Source organism: Geospiza fortis, unplaced genomic scaffold (assembly GCF_000277835.1).
Source record: "Geospiza fortis unplaced genomic scaffold, GeoFor_1.0 scaffold130, whole genome shotgun sequence".
Lineage (NCBI taxonomy): Eukaryota > Metazoa > Chordata > Aves > Passeriformes > Thraupidae > Geospiza > Geospiza fortis.
In genome coordinates, this window is record NW_005054300.1 from 19,442,266 (window position 1) to 19,463,161 (window position 20,896).

At 38.6% G+C, this 20,896-nt stretch overlaps 1 protein-coding gene across 1 annotated transcript in view; it reads left to right on the top strand.

The window, feature by feature from the left end:
• The window catches only part of GRID1 (glutamate ionotropic receptor delta type subunit 1), a 478,229-nt gene that overhangs the window by 378,428 nt on the left and 78,905 nt on the right, over positions 1 to 20,896 (top strand). Inside the window, exons 12-13 of the mRNA XM_005417309.2 lie at positions 9,828 to 9,989; positions 11,243 to 11,362. Of these exons, the coding sequence (XP_005417366.1) occupies positions 9,828 to 9,989; positions 11,243 to 11,362 (282 nt within the window). The remainder of the gene's footprint in view (positions 1 to 9,827; positions 9,990 to 11,242; positions 11,363 to 20,896) is intronic.

Here is a 20,896-nt window from a genome sequence, read left to right on the forward strand (position 1 = left end):
GGAAGAGTTTCAGACCAGGAGAGACAGGGAGAGTGTCAGGAAGGAAAGTAGGTTAAGATTTCCCAAGGGAAATTTGCACCCTACTAAGAAGTTGTAGCTGCAGAGACTGAAATCCTTTAACATGCAGATATGAACAGTTTTTCCTTGAAGAGAAGCTCTGCTGGTTCAGGTTCTGTCCTAGCCATGGCAAAGTTTGGGAAAAGCCAGACACACACCCTGAGCATGGCTGTATTCTTTCTGCACAGGGGAAAGGCTATGTCTGCCTTGGCTCAGAAAGAAAATACACTTTTGATCTTTGTTAGTAACTCTGAGGTATGCTGTAATGAGAACAACGGCCGCTCATTTCAGAGGATCAAAGCAATTTCCAGTATGATGAAAAATTATCTATGCTGCACCAACAAATCACTCATTGGGGAATAATCTTCCATTACAGCAGGATTTTGAGTATTGCTGTCTGTGCTGGTTTATGCATAATCTAATTCAGAGACTCATCTGAAGGGCTCTGACAGGCCACTGAGTAAGTTCTAATCTGCAAATTTGCAAACTGGTAACTGGGAGTGGATTTGCTAACACCATCAGCCTCATGTCCTATTACTGAATTTAATTGATAAGGATCTTTAGATAAGGACCCTCATCCTGCTGATTTCCAGATGTGGAGTTTTGGAAACAAAACCTTCTCAGTTTCTGTCTTCCATAAATTTTATACCACCTTAGAAACTGTCTTTGGGAGAATGGAATGGTAGTGTTATGCTTTGCCCATTAGTTCCTTCTCTATGAACTTAAAATAAGAGAGATAAAGAAGTGCAGAGGTAAAATGTTTTTGGCAGCTGATTCTGTAACTTTCAAGTTCAATTGCATTGGCATGAAAGATAGAGGGCACATGTGAGAGCTCTCCAAATTAGCTGTCCCCAGTATATTTTTAAGTGTCTGTAGATTGAATACAGGATGCTTTTGTCATGTGGAGTTATACCTGAAGTGTTCCATAGCTACATTTATTTTTCATAGGTTTTGCCAAAATATCTTATGTAACACCTTGTGGACACAGAGCTCGTATTAATTTGAGTGTGACTGACATGTTATTAATGGTCCTGTAATTCAGGTACTTGCAGTTTTCTGTTTCCCTTGTCCTGCTTAAAAAAAAATAGTGGTGACCTTTTGCTATACAGAAGTACATCACTGAATTACCCCTGTTGCCAGAGGCTGCAGGAGCTCCAAGCTCCATGTCAGGCTGCATGAATCCACCAGAGGCAGTGACCGCCTGCCAGCACTGTGTCTTTGTGTTCCTTTGAAGTACTTTGATTAACACCACAGTTTGGAAATCCCTGCCTCATTCTCCCTTGGGCAGTCTCATATTAATAATTGTTTGTTGTCAAGGTAACTTACCAGCTATTGTTGGTTAATTATTTATTTAATGACTTTGAAGAAGAATAAGCTAATCTCTGTCAACCTCCAGCTGTAGTATTTTTCTAGGGGAGAATTTAGCACTTTTAACAAGCTAGTGAAGAAAGAAACATTTACGTCATGGATTATTAACTTTGTTCTGGCTAAATTAATGAAAATCTTTTTGGAACGATTTTGTTCTCTGTGTCTTTAGTACCATATCCTGGAAGGTTGTTTTTCAGTGGGTGATCATCCCGGTTTGGCATTCTGACAAGCCTTTTAAAGATCAGGCTGTTCTGCAAGCTCATCCAAAAACTCATCTGTTCTGAATGCTTTGTGGAAATCCAATCTTATTCCATCAACCCACTTGTCAAAATTTTGCTCATGCCCTTATTTCTTGCACGTATAATATACTCATCTGGGTTTCTGCTTCAAGTGGAGAAAAAGCTTTATAAAGTTTCCTGTCTTGATCTTTTTATTTGACTTCAGAGGACTGCATTTCTCACTGTCTTATTCTTCAGGTAGGACTTTTTGTGTCCATCTCTTCTACTGTTGCTAAACAGAAAAGACACAGTTTAGAACTTGCTTTCTTCCATTGGCCATTGGTGTCCTGTGCTTTGAGTGTTGTCAGTGTTGCCTCACCTGCAGAGAAAGCACTGACACACTTCAGGATTTATAGTCCCAGCCAGGCCTAGTATGTATCCTCACCTGGCATTTGAATGGTATATAGTGGTCTAATTGCTATTAAACTTTATAGATTATTTCAGAAATGTTCTTACAGACTGAATTTGAAAAACTTTTGTTGTATAATTTGCTTCTTTCCAAAATATTTCTCTTGAAGTATTAGTTTTGATGGCACTCTACAAACTCGATTTTTGGTGAAGGTATTTTTTTTCTTTCATCAGGTTAGTCACAGTGCATTAATAAATTCAAAATCATATTTTTTGTTTGTTTTTTTTTAAGAAAGATTTCTCTTTAGAAATGTAATTCCCATTAGGTTCTTTTTTTGCCCTTGCTTACTATTTATGTAGTTGATGAGTTCAATCCATGTAAGATTCTAAAGCTTTTAAAATATATTACAGGGACACAGTGTATCTGAAATAATTTAGCATGACCCAAAATACATAGTATGATTGAAAAGGCAAAAAGAAAACTCTAGTATACTGTGTCACAAAATTAATGAGGTTATTCCTGATTGAGAGTCCAGCCTCTCTACTGAAGAACTATTCCTGGCATTGCTTGGACATATTTGAGGAGACATTGAGAAGTGTGGGAGGATATTCATTGAAAGAGCTGATTTTCTCCTTGAATAAAAATTTCATTCTTCAGTGATGTGTCCATCAGATATCTATGTAGGCATCTCTTAGCAGTTGCTCCTACAAAGCTGGGTTTTTTTTTTCTGATCTATTTTCTGTTCAGGAGTCATTGCAATAAAACTACTGTAAGTGAAGTTATTTTTTAGGATTGTTTGAGTGCCTGAACTTAAGGGCCTGATCCTGCAGTTTTGTCCAACCTAAATGGCCTTATTCTCATTTGGCTTGTTAACAGTGCTATTATTACACAACTGTAGAGTGCTACTGAGGGGCAGTAAATATTGATTAAACCCTATTAAAGCATTCCCTTTCTCCCATAAAGGATTGATGAGCCATATTTTTCCTTTTCTTTCAATGCAAACCTATATTTGCTAGTCTCTTTAGCAAAGTTTAATTTGGATTTTTGGCCAGATGTTCAGTCACAGTGAAATTGTTTCTGAGTACAATGTGAATGTAAAGTATGCTTGAACTGACTTTACTGCCCATTGCCCAGCACAAATCTCTCCCTGAAGCCCAATGACGTGTGTATTCTACAAGGTGTGTTAGCAGAAGAATTCATTAAAAACCCCAAAGCACTGTGGGTGTCCTGTGGCCATGGGGGATTTTGTGATCATGCTGGAGGTTAAAACCCCCGGTAGGCTCTGCAATGATCTTTTCCTCTCTGCCTCTTTTGACTGCTGGATTTCTCTATTTGCATAATTATTTCATTGAATTTTTGTTCGCCGCTCAATCAGGAAGCAGACAATAGTGGCTCAAAGAAAGCATCAGTACCTCCATTTTTCGTTTGTTATCACCTCTGAAACCTAATTTGTACCTATATTTATTTATAAATGGGGTAGGATAAAATTATAATCTTTTATGCTGTTTTGCAGTTCCAGCATTTACCTCTTGTCCTTCTGTTTGACTCTTGGTTATGTTCAGTTCTCTTTATCAAAGCAGTCCTACTAGACTTTGCTTGCATAGTTAGTGTTAGCTGTGCCAAATTCCTGAGATGTTTAGTAAGTGAAGCCAATGCCTCCAGCTAACAAACTTGAGCATTACAGGGTAATCCAGGCCTTGTATTATTGCTGACACATTGTTACAAAACATCCTGGCAAAGAAAACACTCATAATGATAAATGCCCACAATAAATAGCTGAAGGACAGTGAGCCTTCAGAGCCTAGAACCTGTAAAAAGGGAAGAGTGGTGTGATATGTGTAACTGTGTAAAAACAGGAGAAAATTAAAAACAAAAAAGAGGTGTTTATCAATTAAAAAGAGATTCTGAGAGTGCAGTCTTTCAAAGAACTGTTTGGAAAGCTCATTGAGATACTTAAAACTAGAATGGGCAGAACACTAAATAATACAGTAGTTAGATGCCTTACTGACAGAAAGCTTGAATAAATATACAGTTGAGGCCTGTTTTTTGGTGGTTGTAGGAGAATTTTAGTAATTTTATTTCATTTGCCTTAGGGATAATAAATAAATAGTCCTTTGGAAGTTGGAAGCTGGCATTTGAGTCTTTAATGAACATTTGTTTTTTGACTGTGTTTCCATGAATGCCAGAGTGCTGGCTGTGATCCTGCTCTCCCTGAGCAGCAAGTGTGTGTTATAACCTAGGCACTGGTGTGCTGTCTCACAGTGGGCTCTGCCCATGAGAGATGACGGCTGTGGGCAGGACCAGGACAAAGAGCTCCCAAGGCAGCCCTGGGGACAGTGGTGGCCAGGGCAGGGCTGTGGTGTGGCACTTTGTGTGCCTCCACCAGCTGGGGCTGCTGAGGGAGAGGCCGCAGCGCAGGCCTCAGTCGCCAGGGATGGCCGGGCCCCATCCCCTGGTGCCCCTGCCTGTGAAAGGTGTGTCCAGGCACAGAACCTCCACACACACCTGGCTGGGCTGCAGGAGCCCATGGAAAGGGGGAGGAACATCAGGGAGGCCGGGAAGGAGGTGGAGAGCTGGCTCCAAGCGCAGTCTGCAGTGAACCCACAGCTAAACAGATCCTGCTGGCACACCCAGAAGGGAAAGGAGGGTGATGAAGAGAGTGAAAACTTGCAAAACCTGCAGGGGGAAGAGACTTTCCCTAAAGCCTGATGTGCCCTTTGCAGAGCCACTTGACCACTTGCAGGCTGAAAAGACCCTTCACATCAGGAGAGAGGCTGGAGCTGAGTAAGGCAGCCTCATCTGCTCCTTGTGTAGGAACCAGCTCAACTAAGAAAACACAGCAGGTGACAGCAGTGGGTGACTTTCTTTTGAGAGACATGGAGGCACCTGGTTCCTGATATGACATTGTACCAGGGGTGGGACTGAGTGACTTGCAGGCCTCACACAGCCCACTGACCATGATCTGCTGCTGTTGATCCATGTGGGCCACAGCAATACAGCCTGGAGTGGTCTGAGGAGGATCCAGAAGGAAGAGAAGTCAGTCAGAAATGCTAGGAAGCCTGCAGGGATGACAAAGTGGTGTTCATCCTAGAAAAAACACAAAACACTACAAGGAAGTCTCTCTGCAGGGACTGGAATCTGGGACAGGAAGCTGGTGAGAAACACAGAGAAATTGTCTGAGCAGTCAGGGATCAGATTTGGAAAACTAAAGCCCAGATAGAATTAAGTCTGAATGTCAAGGGAAAACCCAAAATCTTTTATATGTACAGTTCGTGATAAAAGGAAAATGAGCAAAAATATGAACCCTCTCTGAATGGAAATAGGAGACTTGGTTACAGGGATAAGGAGGAGGCTGAAGTACTCAATGATTTATTTGCTTCAGTCCTCACTGGTAAGTCCTCCATCACAAGTTGTGAATGCCCCATCCCTGACAGTGTCCAAGGCCAGGATGGACAGGGCTTTGAGCAGCCTGGTCTAGTGAATGGCATTCCTTCCCACAGCATGGGTGGAGTTGGAATTAGATGATCTTAAAGGTCCCTTCCAACCCAAGAAATTCTGCCATTCTTTGAAATGTATTTAAGAAAATGAAACAAGTCAAATTTTGAGTCCCTCTGCTCTAACAATATCCTTGTTAGCACACCATTATACCATGAACAAAGCATCAATCTTTACTACTCCTGCTAAGATGCAGTCTGTCATTAGAGACACAAATGTGCCACTGCACCAGGCAGCACTTGAGCTGTGGAAGTTGACACACAGGTTTAGGGCACGCTGGGGTGTGCATAGCAGTCACCATGATCTCTCTCCTCAGGCAGCAGGCATTTCTGGCAGGCTGCACTTGCTCTGAACTCCTCTTCCATCTGCTTCATCCTTGGAGCTGACTGCTGTGGCCACTCACAGAGCAGTTTTGGCAGCAGCAGGGTGTACAGATGCCCAGCTTGGGAGTGAGTTTTTGAAGTAGTGGCATCTCGGTGTCAGCTTGCCTTCCAGCTGATCTCTGGCTGGATTCCTGGCTCTGCTGGCCACTCAGGAGTTGGGGTCAGTCTTTGTGGCTTGCTGGCCTTCTCAGAAGAGCACTTGTCTGTGATTAGTCCCTCTGAAGGAGCTAAGAGCTTTCTTCATACATAACTTTGAAAGTAAAATAATTCTGGAAACTCTCATGAAATTCACATAGAAACTTCTATGAAATGACATTTAATACTGTGATAATTTCCATTCTTGAAAACTTCTGCTTGCTCTACTAGTGTATGGTGGATTTATTTCTTAAGTGCAAAAAAGAGCTTCATAAAGTATGGAATCATTTCCAGAAGATAAACTAGAACATGCCTAAAATTATTCATGTACAGGATATATTCTTTAACATATTGGTGAAGCAGTCGCCATCATTCTTATAGCAGATAGATCAAAAACCATTTCAGTACCTCCCGCTCTTACACTGTCAGCAATGGAGAGAAAGAAGAACTAAAAATTACTGTCATTTCCTCCAAACATGACCAAAATCAAGTACTTTGTTCTAGTCTAGGAATTTTTATTCTATTAAGTGAAATCGCTTCAGGAAGATATGTCCTTTCTTCCTCTGTTCCCCTATGAATATCCTAATAGGGGAATTAATGCAATGCTCCTGAGCTTTGAAAACCCAAAGTAGCCAAGTATGTTGCCTTGTTTCACTTCTCTCTTGCTTTGCTACCAATTCTGAATGCTACCTGAAGATGAATTTTTAAAATTAACTATTTTTTCATGCCTCTGACAGTACTGGTGGAATCAGAGTACAGCTGAACCCTTGGGTATCTCAACAATTCCCTTTCAGTGGTCAAGTCCATACTCACGGGGAACTTGACAGTTCACTGAAAATTAAAATATGTGTGCCGGTGCAGTAACAAGGGCATACAGGCCATGTCTGCTGAATCCTTTTTCTTTTCACAGCATATTCTGGAGGTTACAGGAAACTCACATTGCAAATATGATTTAGGACATATGCAGAGATTTTGCTGTATTTGAATGTAATAAAGAAAATTATTAGAGCCCTGAATTTACTGTGAGATCAGGCCAGAATGCTTGTGGTTTTTTTGGTTTTTTTGGTTTGTTTTTTTTTTTTCACTATTAGAGATCCAGCCTTAATTGTGGAAATTTTGATGCTGTTTTTTTCCTAGCTTGCATATTTTCTGTTCTAAAATAGAAGTGTTGATTGTGTGAGTAAGATGCAAACTTACTCTTCCATAGATATTGCCTCTTCAGTGAGTAATAAGTAAAATGTAGTTATGCATGCATGTCATTTTCACTGGAGTAAATAGAGTATGATTATATGATGGAAGGAGTTTTGCTGATTAAAAAGCATCATTTACTCATATTTGGGATGAGGCTTTCAGCAGAAGAGAACCAGAGTGGCAAAATACCAGTGGATAATACAACAGAACATGCAGAATATTCTTTCCATGGCAAAAAAGTACTGTGGTGTGTTCTCTGCAATGTTTTCTTCTGCCTTGGTACAGATCTCCAGATGTAGAATAAGGATAAATGTAGTGGAGACTCCTCTTGTGCAGACCCCATCTTGCTATCTCTCAGTTCATAGCATTCTTTCAAAAGAAGTTAATGGAACAATAGTGATGCAGAGTCCATTAAAGGTCTAGCTGAACAGTGAGGATTAGGTTGGTAAACACAGGGTTGTTTTGTTTTGCTCTGCAGCAGGAGGTAATTTGAGTTGGGTGCAAGGTTGTGCAGGCTGAGATCCTCAGCGCAATTCTCCCAAGCTCTGTCAGTCACACGTGCAGAACTGTGGTGTCTTCTCCCAAGCACATGAAAAGCAGAAAGCAGTGTACCCAAGTGCATCTTGTTTTTTGCCTTAGAGCTCTCTGCTCGCAAACCAGGCACTGTTTTTGGGAATGAGGCTGCACTTTTCCAGAACTGCAAAAGAACAGTGCCAAATGCAGAACATACAAGGCGTTTCTGATCTGTGGGTGTTCCAAGGCAACAGACAATTTGTTGTCAGTTAAAAGTGAGTCTGCAAAACCAAATTCAGTTGGGAGCAAAGAGGATCATGAAGGCTTGTAAGAAATGGCATTTTTCCTTATGTATTTAAAACATATTTCTAAGAAATTGGATTTTGTGGTTTGGGGTGGTGTATCTTGTGAGATTTGAGGTTTGTTTGGATTTTTTTTTTCTGTGCAGACTTGTTTAACCCAGAAAAAAAGCACCCTCCTGAATAATATGGATTCCCTTGGTTGCTTTATTTGAAAGTTGTTTGGAAATACCTACAGAATAGGGAAACAGATGCAATTGAGCAGAAGAAACTTGGTTGCTGGGACTCTTATCAGCTCCTTAATTACTTTTCTTAAAACCAGAGGAAGTATGGCATATAGCTACTTCAGGAAATATTCTGAAAAAAATATTTAAGTGGATAAAATAGCAAATAAAGGCAATGTGGAGTGCTTGTTCAGCAAGGCTGGAAAGAAAAAAAGGGAAAAAATGATGGCAATGCCAGATGAGAGAGATTCTCTTTGATAGTATCTCATAGGTTTTGCAGTGTTTTCATTTTAAGATCCCTTTTTATGCTTAGTCACTTAAATAAGTGTGTATTTCCAATATCTTTTTTTTTCTTTGTATTTTGATTCCTTCAAAATTAACTTTTGCTTAGATATCTTTTGTTCAGATTTACTTATACTGGAAGATATTTCAAAGTGCCTAGGTTTTCAATTTACGTCAAACTCCAGATTTTGGAACATGATACATTTTGTTTCTGAAGATTAGCATCTTACAGACATCAGAAGTTTACTTGCACCCAGTGATTCAACAGTAATAAATGTTTAAGCTTTCATAGAGTGTCACTGTTATTGGGACACCTAAAGAGTCTTATTTATAGGAAGTATGCAGCGAAATTAACTTCCACCTGCAACCCTTTCCTGGTCTCTAGGCATTACTTTCTAAGGTGGACTAGAAAATCCAGGAGATAAATGGCAAAATAAGGGATGATCATGATTAAAGCCTACAGCTAGAAGAAATATTATTAGTAGTATTAGTGTTGTCTCAGCCAACTTCCTCTACTAAAGTTTTACCCTCTGAGATGGATACCACTGCCTGTCAAAAGATCTAATCATGTATTGCTAGACATGTCTTGGTTTGAAAAATTAAATACATAGCTCAGCATTACTAGTGTGGCATTCTGTTCTTACTGGAGTCTTTGTCATCAATTGTTTATTTCTGTTTCTCTCATGTGAATTGAAGACTAAGAAGGCTAAATTCAGTAGCTCCAGAGAAAGTAGCACATAACCAGTCTCATGTATATTTGGTGGAAAGAGATGCTAAGACCAAAATAATACTGTCATTTCTCTTCCTTCTGTTCTAAAGAGTTGTGTGTGTGTATTGGATTTTGCTGTTCCAGAAATTACCAGTTGCTCAAATGAATAAAACCCTCAAGAACTTAATTCCATCCTGTCTTTCCCTCCTTGCTGAAAGGGCTGAAAAAGTAGCAATCCTTGTCTTTCATTGATAGATAGCTGTACTCCCTCTGTAGTTTGAGTTTATATGTGGAATGGGATCTCTCTTTACAGCACTGCATTGCAGTAACGCTCAGGCAATGCCTGTGTGCCAGAATCCCTTGGACAGAGGGACTCAGGAGCACAGACATTTGTCTCAAATGCTTTGGCTTTTGAACATGTCAAACATACCCAGCTTTTAGTTCTTACTTATGCCTTCTTTTTTTTTTTCCTCTGCTGGTTTTATAATTTCTTTGGAAGGTGCTCACATTAAAAAAAGAGGCTCATTCTTATTATTGTTTGCAGGTTTCCAACCTGTACCTGTATGACAGTGTGCTCATGCTGGCCAATGCTTTCCACAGAAAACTGGAGGACAGGAAATGGCACAGCATGGCAAGTCTGAACTGCATGAGGAAATCCACCAAACCTTGGAATGGAGGAAGATCCATGCTAGAGACTATTAAGAAGGTGAGAAAAGACAAGCCACCATTGTGTGAGCAATTTGAATGAGTTGCTTCAGGTCTACTTGAGCATTTGAAGAAGGTTTTAACTTCTATTCAACTTTTCTTTGATGTATTACAAGCAAGTGATCTGCAACGACCAAGGACAATCTACAGCTATTAAACAAGCAACTGATTTATGATAAGCAAGTTACACACAGTGCAGTGTGGGTCCAGTGGTGTGTGTTCTACCTCTGTTGTTTTTGTAGCTGTCTTCTGTGGAAGAAGTAGGATCAGGAGTACTCATGGGCATTGATTCATGCATTTTTGCAAAAGGATTACTTAAGGGGCTTGAAGTGGGCAGGAGGGGAAACTAATGATGAGGTTTAAGAATTATGTTCCATTTTTGACAGCTCAGATAGCTTTGTAAGTTAGCTGAGCATTAGTAAGGATCTACTTGTGTACTGTATCCAGAGCAGAGCAAGAAGGATCTGATTTGGCTAAACTGTCACTAACAGTTACACTGTCTTGCACCATACTGAAATACTCAAATGTGGACAGACCTGTGGCTTTCCAGACATGGCAACTTCTTGTATAAAAGTTACTTGATCACAAGTAATAGTAGAAAAATACCTAATTTGTTACTATTCTAACTTTTGCAGTTGTTCAGAAGAAACTCCTTGTTCCCTAATGTATATTGATGAAATAATTTTTCTTCAGTAAAATGATGCAATTTGATCATTCTGACAAGTCCTAATGCTGCCATCCTTTGTTGCTAAATTAATTTGAACTTTGATGTCACTTCAAGCTTCTTTGCTACAAAGCCAGAATCAAACTCTGTGATAGTTTCAGAGTTGCAATTTTGTCTTTCCTTCATGCCTCTCTTGGGAACACAGCAGGTATCCTCTTTGTTTTGGGCTGGGAGTTCATGCCTTGGCACTCAAGATCTGAGCCCACTGCCCTCAGTTACACTGGGAGGGCTGTTGTCTCACAGTCCACTAAGGCCCTTCTCTTTTTCTTTGGGGTCTGTTTCTGTGGACAGTATTGACCTGATGGCCATAAACACTGGGTGTGTTAGTGCTAAAGTATTTTTCTGAAAAAAATTGAAAAACTGAAGTCTTTTGTCTAGTGCTGGGTTTGAGCTACTGAAGACCATGCAAGGGCCACATTAAAGTTCACTGTAAACTTGATTTAAACATATTTGGCACACATTTTATGCAGAGGAGTGTTTATGAAGGCAAATGTCTTCTGTTCTGAAATTTCTCAAACTTACTTGCTTAGGGCCATATAACTGGGCTGACTGGTGTTATGGAGTTCAGAGAAGATGGAGCCAACCCCTATGTCCAATTTGAGATACTGGGCACCAGCTACAGCGAAACATTCGGCAAAGACGTGCGGAGGGTAAAGATATGCTGCTTCCTTCTCTCTTTTGTTTTCCTCTGAATAATATACATCCTGCCTCACGGGAGAAAATGTTATTCTTCAAGAATGAATTAGTGCTATGCTGCAGAAGACATTTACTCTTATGAGAAATATTTTCTAATTTATTACCCACTTAAATCTTGAAAACTGGTTTTATATTGGTAGGCAGGAATCCTGCAAGATATTTCTCATATGCAGCAACGATGCAATGCCATGTGCTTCCTGTGAATATAATAGTGAAGACTGCACAATTTAGCTTATGCATTTTATTGTTAATTAAGATAGAATTGAAATAGAAATATGGAAGATACAACACAATTGGCACTTGTCTTACTAAGGAAGATAGATGAGTTTATAAATTACGTAAACACACTAGGATGTTTTAAGTGTAGCTGCTGCAAGAATTTGAGATAAATAAAAAAATTCTGGAGAAGATAATTTCCAAAATGAAAGATGCTCTGTCATGAAAAGTAAAGATTGACCTGTTGGTGGTAGCTGGTGGAACAAGGGCTGCCAAGGGCTAGAAGTCAGTTAAAGTGGTTCCATAGGATTGACATAAATTGTTGTGTTCTATGAAGGCTACCTTTAACACACTCAGGCAGAGGGGATGCTCCAAAAATATATGAAATTCTCAGTTGAACATTAAGGTTCTGGTTGGAACCCGTGCTGTAAGTAGTTTCTAAACTGCTCAGATGGTTGAAACACAGAGATAACCATGGTTAGATCAATGGGTCCTACATTAAACAGAGCTGACCAAAGAGGATTTCACAAATAATTAAAATATATGTGATTTCTTATTTTCATTTGGCCATTGGTTTCTGTGATTTGCTTTGATTTGTCTGAATTACAGAAGTGTAAGTGGAAAAACAAGCCATTTTTGTTTACATAATCATCTTTATCAGCTAAACATGAGATTGTTCAGAATCTAATTTGGCACAAGGATTCTGGACATGGAGCCAAAGTTGGGCAATATCTGTAAGAAATTCAACAGAAGGGAGACAAGTATTTGAAATGCATAAAGTTCCAGGAGATATAATTGAAAATTTTCTGTTGCCAGAAATATGCCTCTGAATATTTCAGTTTAGCTCTTATATTGTGCTGACCAGAAAAGGCTATGTCTCAGTCCACTTTCATTTCTAGATCTAAAATTAGGAAGTCTTAAGTTTCAAACACTATGTGAATTATAAAAGATCATCTTATTGTCTTAATTTTGGAAAAAGTGTTGCCTATTAAATAAAACAAGGTTGATTTAGGAGGTGTAGGAATCAGTCCTGGTTCTCAGACAGAAGTATGCTCCTCACTTCATGCACAAGTATGCAAAACAAGAGTATCTGGCGCCATGTGAGATTCTTTGGACCACCCCACTGTTTGCAGCTGCCAGTCCAGAAAAGTCTGAGTGTCCTGTCAGTGCTGTGTTATCCCTAGCACATGGATGCCATGGGGGGTTTAAGTTTGGTCCCATTTTGTTACAGAACTCCCAAGTGGCTTTGCTTAAGTCACATAATTGCTTGATGCTTCAGTATTTACCTTCCAGTAAAATTGGCGTGAACACCACAGAGCACAGGTTTGAGCCTTACAGGCAAACTGGGATGTGCGAGTATACACTATTAGGTGTTTTCTAATGTGCATTTCAAATATGCTACCACAGATACAAATGCTCTCACTTTGGTATGTGCAGCACAGTGACCAAATTGACACATTATCCAAAGGTGTGAGGTGGAGATAACTAAGATACCATTCAAAAGCAACCACAGGGCAAAGAAATAGGTAAAATGCCTAAATAGGAAAATTACTAAGATGGCTGACCTGGTATACTGCTGATTACTTTTGATCCCTAGTGTGCTACTTTGAGGTTGTGCTGCTAGGTGGTTAATATAGGAAGGCTTAACTCTTTGGGTGTTAAATTCAGAACACTATTGAGTTCCCAAAAATTGAAAGGGAGGATAATTCTAAATGGGTAAAAAGCTAATGGCTGTGGAATACTGCTCTGAAATAAAGTTCTGGAAATTATCCTTTCAGTCTAATATATAGAGAGAGTAAAAGTCAGCAATATGCTACGGGGGTTTGGAGAGGACCTTGGAAGAGATGATACCTCTTAGAGCAAAATTACCATGGAACTACTGGAGTTCAATTATTTAGGCAGCTTGACTTTTTATTATTGCAGCAAAAATATGTTACAGCTTAGAAGTACTTCTAAAGGCTCAGAAAGTCATACTTGTCTTCTTTATATTACTTGGGTGGGAGACCAGTTCTGATTTTTGTCAGCTGCTTCCGTTTCAGCCTTTGGTCAGGTTTAGCTTTGGAGGCATGTATTTTGGGTAGAAAACAGAGGGTTCTTTCTGCATGGTTTTATTTATGTATGGAAAGCATCTGTAGTTATTCATCCCTGTCCAGACCCTACAAGAAATCTTTGTAGTTAGGATCAGTGGCAGGGTAGGGCAAGAGACTGTAATGTTGAGTGTTGAACCTTAGAGGGAATCCAGTCAAAAGCTTTAAATTGGACTTTTAATACTCAGCATCCCTTACAAAGTTTCTTGGGGATCATTTCCACCAGAAAGATTCCTGGGAGGATATCCAAGTCAGTAACTCAAATCTGCAGGAATTTTTTGAGCTATTTTGCAGAGGCATCTTGACTCTCCTGTTGTCCTGAGATCTGGTCTTTGTGCAGACCATTTTTCCTTCTGCTAGCTGTGATTTAGTTATGATTGCACCTAAATATAAATATTTCATTGCTCAGTGTAGCTTCTTTATTCCACAAGTCACTTTGTCTTCTCCTTTCTTACTCAAGTCTAAAACCATGTGGTTTTGGTAAAGACTGACAGAGGCTTTTATGTATTTTGTGTGTTACCATTTGTTTTTTCCTTTGGGTATACTTAAGTGAAAGGGAAACTTCAGAAAATGCTCTAATTTCTTTGGTTTAAACATAAAAGAACAGGGTATGTCCCTTTAGGTATATCACCTTGTTTTACAAAAGGTTCAGGCAATTGCCTTCTATTCACTGTGTACATGTGGAAGTTTAGAAAGTGTTGTGTATTCATGCTTAAAATAGAGATTTGTGAGGTGGCTTCTTGGGGCCTTTGAAAGTTGAAGATTGCTAGAGAAACTGAAAAGGCTTAAATGTCTACTGCTTGATGATTCCCACTATGATTTACATTCCTGATATCTATAAACACCTTCAGAAATAGCAACCAGAATATCAGTATATTTTAAAAAAGTAAGAAAAATAAGTGGATGTAAAGTGATAAGGGAACAGAACAGATCAAAAAGGAAAAAGCAAAAATAAAGCTGATGTCCTACTTTCACAGTCCATTGGTCATAGAAGGAGAAAGAAAGGCAGGACTACATTAATTCACCCCTTAGAGACTATCTGTATCATTAGCTCTTATTAATGAAAGCCTTGATGGAATTTTCAGAACATCTGGGCTGCTTCATACTTGTGTCCCTGCACTTGGGTAGATTGTACACGATATAAGAGCTGGATGATCCAGCTGTAAAGGCAGAGCTAAGGGAGCTGGAACTCCAGGGTGGCTTTCCAACAAGTCACCACATCACAGTGAGCTCTTGAGGTGTAAACCTATTTATTCTTGTTTGACCATGTGTGCAGAGAACACCATAACAGCTAACACACCTTGCAGGGATGTGATTAGGTTAAGTTAGATGATGCCTGCAAGGAGTTTTATGATAATCTTCATCTTCCTCTTTGGCAGGAAGATTTTCTGTAAGTGTGAAATGATGTGAGTATTCAATTTACTTTACAACAGGGAACATATTTTTTCTAAAGCAATCTGCATTTCTTCCCCAAGCTGGCTGTAATGAAGGCAGAATTAATGGTTTGCACACATTTTGTATTTCATAAGAAGCATTCTGTTCAAAATGATAATGTTTATGATTGTTATTCATTTCTGTCAGTTGGTATGTTTTATTTTTTAAAAAAAGTTAGGTTTTCTTGAAATATCATCAGCTTTGTAAACAGTTACAGTTGTTTCCTACAGCACTTCTGAGGCAGACTGCAGAAGTCACTGTAAGTAGTTTTTGTGATATGTTTCACAGTTGTTGAAACCACATTTTTGAATTCTGATGCCATGGTTTCGTTGAGATTGTTACTTTTAGACAAAATCTCATTATTATCATGATGACAAATCCTGTGCTTCTTATTCATTGCAAAAACAAATGCTATTTTCAGATATCTGCACTATCAAGTGCTTTCACCTACAAGAATATTGCCAAATCCCATCATATGCTGCTAAAAGTTATATTTACACCAAAATAATTATGTGGTTCCTACTGTAGTTGAATCAGTTTTACTTACATGGAAAAATACATAACCTAATTGTCTGGGTTTAGCTGTAAAACAGATTCCTGCCTCCTGTTTGAGCATAAACATAAAAATAAACAGTATTTCAGTTTTACTGTCTGGCCAAGGTATCTTTCAGCAGAAGTGTAAGACTGAACTTGTGGCTACTTTTGATCACTAAAATCCCTCTGTTAGTTTGCAAAGGGAAGGGTCCATAGTCCTCTCCCTCTTGGTAGAATGCAATTTCCACATATTTACATTTGGTTAAACTTTCTCTTTCTGCTTGAGTTGGTTGGGTGTTGTGGTGCAATAATTTGGAAAAAGAGCATTGTGATTCATCCTATTGATGAATTGTGCATTTTGTCAAACTGAAGAAGCAACTAAGTATTTTACTCAATATAATAAACCCCTTAAATTTTTATTTCTGGTTTCCTATGCCTGTGCATATATGAGGATTAAAAGTAAATGCATTCCTTGCGTATTCCGTAAGTTGAATTATTCATGATGAAAAATACAGCTTAATGTATAGGAAATGGCTGTGATCAATTTTTAAATAATAGAAGAAAACTAAAGAAGAAACATAATAACCTTGAGCATTTTGGTTTGTTTTTTCCCTGAAATAAAATGGGGTCACTGCTTGCCCAAGTTCAGCAAATTGGGCTTTTTCTTCTAGATGAAATATACTTAATGTTGTGTATGCATTCATTGTAAGATTCTAGCTCAATTATTTCACTGAAGAGTGGGTAAGCAATTTTCAAAATGTATTTTTTTTTGTTGCAGCTATGTGATACATAGTTATTTTAAAGTTTTTTGAATTCTAAACCGTTTTTTGGAAAGCATTGCCAATGGGACCTATGCTTGTGTATAAACTGTTACTTGTATTTGCAAATTGTGCCAGTGTCAACACCGAGTAAAAGGGATGGCTTGAAAATTTGAGTTGGAATTTCTCCAAGCATAAGATCGTGCTGGTCTTCCCCTTTGGAAGACTGTTGATATGACATTTTCACAGTGTGGAGCTTGAGGGTAGATTTTAAAAAGCAGCCATATCTGAGGCAAGAGTGGGGCAGCAATTACGGTGCTGCAGAAGTTTCCACAACCACGTGCTCCACTACCTGTATGTTTAGAAATTCTGTTTCATTTCTAAGTCACATATTATATCATACTTACCAGGTTATAATGAATTGTGGGTATAACATTCTCCTTTTTTTCACACATATGCAGTAGTGCATAAAATTGGGATAATACGAGTGCTAAAACCAGCCTCGTAAAAACAGTTGTATCTTTAATTATGGAGTTTTCACCAAAACTCCTGTAATTTACTGATGTATCCTAGGGGAGTATTCAGAGTGGGATGATCAGAAAAGCCCCTTTCTGTAGCTCAGCTGCTGAAGAATCTGTGCTGAAGTGTGGACACTATGAAAAAACATGTATTTCCATGCAGCAACAGGTCAGGATTTACTGAGCTTAACAAAGAAAAAGAAAAGTCTTTGAAAAAGAGCTACACAAATTCTTTTTCCCTTTTTGGAAATCCAAAAATAGAGATTATTTACAATTTTTCTTTTTCACAGTATCCATCTTGAACAAAAACAATAAGCTCACTACTCCAGAAATGAGGAACAATATGTCTTTTTTAATTTCCTGCCCTGAGAAATATCTTTGATCCATGATTGTTGTTTAAAATTCGCCCATTCCAGAACTTTCTGTTGAATGTCAGAATAACTTGTTTTAGTATAATGCCTATTTAGCAAAACTGCTTTGAAACAAAAAAATAATATTGATAATGGTAATAATAATGCTGAAATACTGATATCTTAGCTGTCAGATGGAATAGATGCCATCTTGGCTTTTATAAGGACATAAAATAAGGAGATCTAACATCTCTTCATTTACAGCATGATCTCAGTGTCAGGGACAGTTGCAAGGACTGTATATTGAGGGAGACCATGCACAGTGTCTTCTCGGCTGTATTTGAAAAATGTTTTTAATTCTTCTAATGGTTGCTGCCTTGTATCATTTGATAAACTGCAAATACATGTAGGCCAAGCATAATATATGAAGTAATTTATTTCAGCAGTAATATTAAAATCCATGGTGACTCTGGTGCCTGCCTGTGTATATTGCTCTGATATATTAATATGTCCAAAAGTGGATCTTTAAATATAGGTAGTTAATCTATTTGGTCATACTTCCATTGTAGTTAAGAAAAATGAAAGAACTTTATGGTTTCTCTTTAGTCTTATTAAAATAAACAGCACAAATAGAAGTTATCTAAATTATCTAAATTTCCCCTTCTGTTTGTATTTTTATTTCTGCCATTTCATGCCAGATTACCTTACTGTATATGAGTAAATACTTTCTCACTCAGGTTTTCAAAGGACAAGATTTAATGACAAGATTTCTTTGTGATCAGCCCATATGTGGGACTTGAGGAACTTCTGTGTCAAGTAGCAAGAACTATCTGGCTTGCTTTAACCTGGTTCCTTAATTTCTTTATGCTTAAAAAAAGAATAATCCTAATTCCTGAATTTACCGTTATGGAAAGATACTTTCAAAAGGGCATCAGAGTTCTGATTAAACTTTTGTCTTTATTGGCTAATTCATTGCAATTACAGTATTTGGCAGAAATTGCCTGCTGCTGTTCCAGTTCCTTACAGAACTGCCTTTAAATTGAGGACTCCCTGTTTCCAAACTACACAGGAAACACTGAGTCTTACCTTAAAATAGGTACAATCTATAATCAGTGTGAGCCTGTGTCAAGGAAAGAATTCCAAAATATGCCTGGTCCAGTACCACAATATGTCTTGCAGTGGAAGTGGATGAGTTTTTATGTATTTGGGTAAAGTACACAGATGACATGTAATAAAACTTGGTTTTAATTTTGAAAAATCATTTTACTGGAATGAAGATAGGCTTATGTAACAACTAAAATAGAATATTCTTTCTGAACTTGGCACAGTATGTCTGTACTTTTAATATGTTAATGAGTGCAATGAACAAACATCTACTTAACTGACAACAGTATATTTCCTATGAAAAGGCAAATTGCAGACTCAAACAGACTTTAGTAATGAGGCCTGAAGAACTTGAGAATACTGGGCTTTGTTGGAAAGCAGATGAATGAGGAGTAAAGGAAAAACAATAAATAATCCAGGAAAAACAATAAATAATCCACTGTAACTCTGTTACAGTGAAGGAGTTAGGGAAATATCCTGCTGGTCAGTATTGACCAAAGCAGGTAGCCAGATAAAGGTTTTCATTTAGGAAAAGGAAACAGCATAAAAATAGTTAAATCTGACACTGGTTATTTATTTTTAATTTACTTGCCAAGACCAGTTTCCCTGAGGATGAGCAGAATGAGGAAAAAGAGAGCTTGCTTGCCTGTGGCAGTAAATTCGTCTCAGTTGGAATATCCCCAGAAGGTCCCAAAAGGGTGTGCTGTACTTAGGACAACACTTGCACTTGTTCTCACTGTGTCTGAAATTCTTGTGCTGTCTTCTGGTCCTGCCCTTTCTCCCACCACCACTGGACTTTGGGAAAATAGAACAAAGGGAAGTCAGATTCTTTCTCCTGGATGCCCTGTGTTCTGGGATACTGTGTCAGGGGTGAAAGTGGCAGTGACATTTTGTGTTAGGTGGCTGAGGGACTGGTGATTCCACCAGCCTGTCGAGGGAATTGCTGGTTTCAGCAGGTTAACCTCAACATCTCCCTGCACTGTTCATTGTAAGGTCTTACATTTTTCAAGTTTTATGCATTGGTAATATTTTGTTACAATGCTCTGAGAGAAATGGGAATGTTTTAAAGTAGATGAAACAGCAAAATCTAGGGATGGTATCTGGCTGATACTAGTAATTGGGCATTTGTCTGGGTTGTTTTTAAGTAAGGATTGTTATCTAAATATACATGAGGTTGGTAAAATTCAAAAGCAGTTGTACTTTTACAAAGCAGTCTAAAACTTTCCAAATATTGTGGTTGGCCAGAGAGGTGACTAAAGGTACTGATGCTTTTAGTTCCTGGAGCCTTACCAGAAAGTAGTCCTAGACAAGTACAAAAGAAAAAAAAAGTTAATATTTAGCAACTAGGATCGTGGGTGATATTTAATTGTATGAGAACATTTCAGTTTGAGTAGTTCTGGCATCATCTATAATTTTCTTAAAGCTTCATGTGCAATTTATTCTGCCATAAGATACAGTAACAAGTTTGCTTTGCAAGATTGCTGTCTGAGCTGTATTGAACCTAAACTGAGCTCATGCTCTCAAGCTGCTCTTCAATACCAAAATACAAGGCCACTGTAGCTATTTGCATTCCAGTAGCACCTGGAGGCTGTGGTTTTGTTACACTGAGAGATGTCCAGGTAATTAAATGTATAATTATTGTGTAATATATAAACCATGTGGTTGTGTGTTCAGAAATCTGCTACTGCTGTTTTGCCATTCTGCCAGGAAAATGCTGTCATAATCTAAGTTTGGAGAACATTCAGTGTTGGGACTTCTCCAGGGTGTGTGCCAAGATAGGGATGAATATTCCTCTGGATCAGGTGTAAGGTGTGACTTTCAGGGTAGGTATGGCAAACAGTGCTGCTCACGGCCCAAACTGGCACAGAAAGCAGCTCCCTTCTGGAACAGAATCTGAAGCTGTGTCTGCTTTTTTTCTTTCTTTTCTCCTACATTTTAAAATAATAGGGAATGGAGTATTTCATAATAGGCTTTCCAGACTTTCTCAGTAATACTACATGATGATTGCACTGGAGAAACAAGTGTTATCACTCCATGGCTTTTGGGTTTTCTTTCTAGGGCAAGAGAGGGCAAAAAGATAACACAAAACATTTCCTTTATGAGCATGGGGGAAGTGCACTGAGGTTTTGTTGTTATTTTTCATTAACTCTGATTGGTTTCTGAGTGTTCAGTGGAGGACTGTTCCTCGATAGACTCACTGAAAGACTATTCAGCATTTAGGGTTTTCTTCTTTTTTTGAACACAAATAGGAGCACAGTAACCAGTGAAGCAAAAACCACAGATTTGCTGGCTGAGCTGGCTTAAAATGAAAAAAGGAATCTGAATCTAGGGTATAGCCCACAGACTCTGCTACTCTAGTGTGGCTCTTATTACAGCACATTTCAGCTCCTTTCTTAATTAAAACAAAATGTCTAGGCTTGTTGGGATCTCAAGAAAAGTGTCTTATGTCAGAGGCTTGTTCTCTGGGTTTGCTTCTCTTCCTCTCAT